Source organism: Malurus melanocephalus, unplaced genomic scaffold (genome assembly GCF_030028575.1).
Source record: "Malurus melanocephalus ecotype Western Australia unplaced genomic scaffold, MMel_1.1 scaffold_143, whole genome shotgun sequence".
NCBI classification, from domain to species: Eukaryota; Metazoa; Chordata; class Aves; order Passeriformes; family Maluridae; genus Malurus; species Malurus melanocephalus.
Window position 1 is genome coordinate 1,597,332 of NW_026623375.1, and position 2,206 is coordinate 1,599,537.

The 2,206-nt window shown below is 62.4% G+C and overlaps 1 protein-coding gene across 1 annotated transcript in view; it reads left to right on the forward strand.

The window, feature by feature from the left end:
* Window positions 1-2,206, forward strand: part of CHTF18 (chromosome transmission fidelity factor 18) — an 8,229-nt gene that overhangs the window by 4,622 nt on the left and 1,401 nt on the right. The window contains exons 12-16 of the mRNA XM_057371274.1: window positions 119-293; window positions 845-1,007; window positions 1,137-1,361; window positions 1,436-1,585; window positions 1,992-2,122. Coding sequence (XP_057227257.1) covers window positions 119-293; window positions 845-1,007; window positions 1,137-1,361; window positions 1,436-1,585; window positions 1,992-2,122 — 844 coding nt within the window. The remainder of the gene's footprint in view (window positions 1-118; window positions 294-844; window positions 1,008-1,136; window positions 1,362-1,435; window positions 1,586-1,991; window positions 2,123-2,206) is intronic.

Sequence of the window (2,206 nt, forward strand, 5' to 3'; positions counted from 1 at the left end):
GGTACAGAGGGGACACAACTCTTCCAGGCAGATCCCTGAAATAGCYGCCCTGTCCCCATGCTGTTTGTGACCCTACACGTGGAGGAACAGGGGTGTGGCTGTGTTCAGCTTTCCCCAGGGGGTTTGGGATCCCCATCCCTCCATCCCCTGCTCCCGTTGCAGTTCCTGCACAGCCGAGGGCAGAAGGAGCTCAGTGTGCAGATGGTGCAGACCATGAGGGTCGGCCTGAAGGACCAGAACAAGGGGCTCTTCTCCATCTGGCAGGARATCTTCCAGCTGCCCAGGGGCCCGAGGTAGGAGAAGGGCTTTGTGGGCTCTGCTGGGTGCTCAGGGGGTGGAAATCCTRTTTTCCAGAGAATATGGGATGTGCCCCGTCCCTGGAAGTGTTCCAGGATGGGTTGGATGTACTTGGAGCAATATTCTGTGATTCCAGGACCTTGCTTCTTGAGGAAATTTGYAACAGGGRATCCTGGAATGGTTTGGGGTGGGAGGGACCTTAAAGYTCATCCCACTGCCATGGGMAGGGACACCTTCCACTATCCCAGGGTGCTCCAAGCCCTGTCCAGCCYRGCCTTGGACACTTCCAKGRATCCAGGGGCARCCACAGCTTCTCTGGGCACCCTGTGCCAGGGCCTCCCCACCCTCACAGGGAACRATTCCTTCCCCATATCCCATCCAACCCTTTCCTCTCTCAGTTTAAAGCCATTCCAGAGGCTTTTTCATCACTCAGCACCCAAAACCTTGGCGCTGCCATTGCCTCCAGCCCACTTCCCAAGGATCCAAACATTCCCTGGTCCTTTCAGCCTTGGGAAACCCTCAGCTCTTCCCTTTGGGCTCTCCCCAGGCCCAGGGTAGGCACGGACCCCTCGCTGCCAGCCCAGCTCCTGTCAGGGGACGAGGACCTGCCCCACCTGGGGGGCTCAGGCRGCTTCAGCTCCTCCTCACAGCGCTTCCAGCACATTCTGCAGCTCTCCGTGTCCTCGGGGGAGCAGGACAAGCTGGCCCAGGTGAGAGCACCGGGGGAAGGGCGAGCCCAGCCCGGGGCCGGGGATAGTGGTGAGCTGCCCTCAGGGCCTGACCCGCATCCTTGCAGCCCTACTAATTCCTGAATCCTCCTGATCCCACATCCCCTTCAGGGCCTGTTTGAGAATTTCCTGCAGGCCAGGGTGCGGGATTCCAGCCTGGGCTCCGTGTGCCTGGCCCTGGAGTGGCTGTGCTTCTCAGACCTGCTGGGCCGGGCGGTGCTGCACGGCCAGAGCTTCCAGCTGCTGCGCTACCTGCCCTTCCTGCCCGTGGCCTTCCACCTGCTCTTTGCAGCCAACACAGCCCCCAGGCTGGCCTACCCCAGCAGCCAGCCCGAGGTGAGCCCTGGGGACAYGGGGACAGCRGGACCTYGGCTCTGGCAGGGACTGAGCCRGCCCTGCCCCGTCCACAGGCCCAGGCCAGGCTGACCCACGCACAGAACCTGCTGCTGGCCATGGTGTCAGGGATTGCTCCCAGTGCCCGGAGCCGGGTGGGACAGCGGGAGCTGGTGCTGGACGTGCTGTGCCTGCTGCTGGACATCATCACCCCCAAACTGCGCCCYGTGAGTGACCCCAGCCCTGCTGGAGGGAGGATGTGGGGCTGTGGCCCCTCTGCAAACCCCATCCTGTGGAGCTTTCCTGGATTTCTGTCCCAAATCTGGGGTTGGAAGCTGGGACTGGGTGCTGTCTGGCTGTGGAGGGTCCTGGGCCCCAGCTGGGGTGGGCTTGGCTGAGCAGGGCTTTGGGGAGCTGGCAGAGTCACCCCCACCCCGAGAGGGTCTGTCCCTGCCCTGGGAAGGATGTGGGTCCCTCATAGGGAACTCAGCTTGATCTGGGTCCTTCCCCCAAGACAAACCCCGTGCTCTGGGCTGGTTTGGGCTGTCAGCTCTGGGCTGGTTTGGGCTGTCAGTTCTGGGCTGGTTTGGGCTGTCAGTTCTGTGCTGGTGATGCTCTGCTCCTCCTGGCCAGGTGAACACGCAGCTCTACAGCCAGAGGGAGAAGCAGCAGCTGGCCCAGCTGGTCAGCACCATGCTCACCTACAACCTCACCTACCTGCAGGAGCGCCTGCCCGAGGGCCAGTATGCCTTCAAGCTGGATCCGTGAGTCCCCGGCTGGGGAGARGGGGTGGCAGTTCAAATCCAAGCCTGGGAGGGTGGGGAGGGGCTGGGATGGAATTCCCAGAG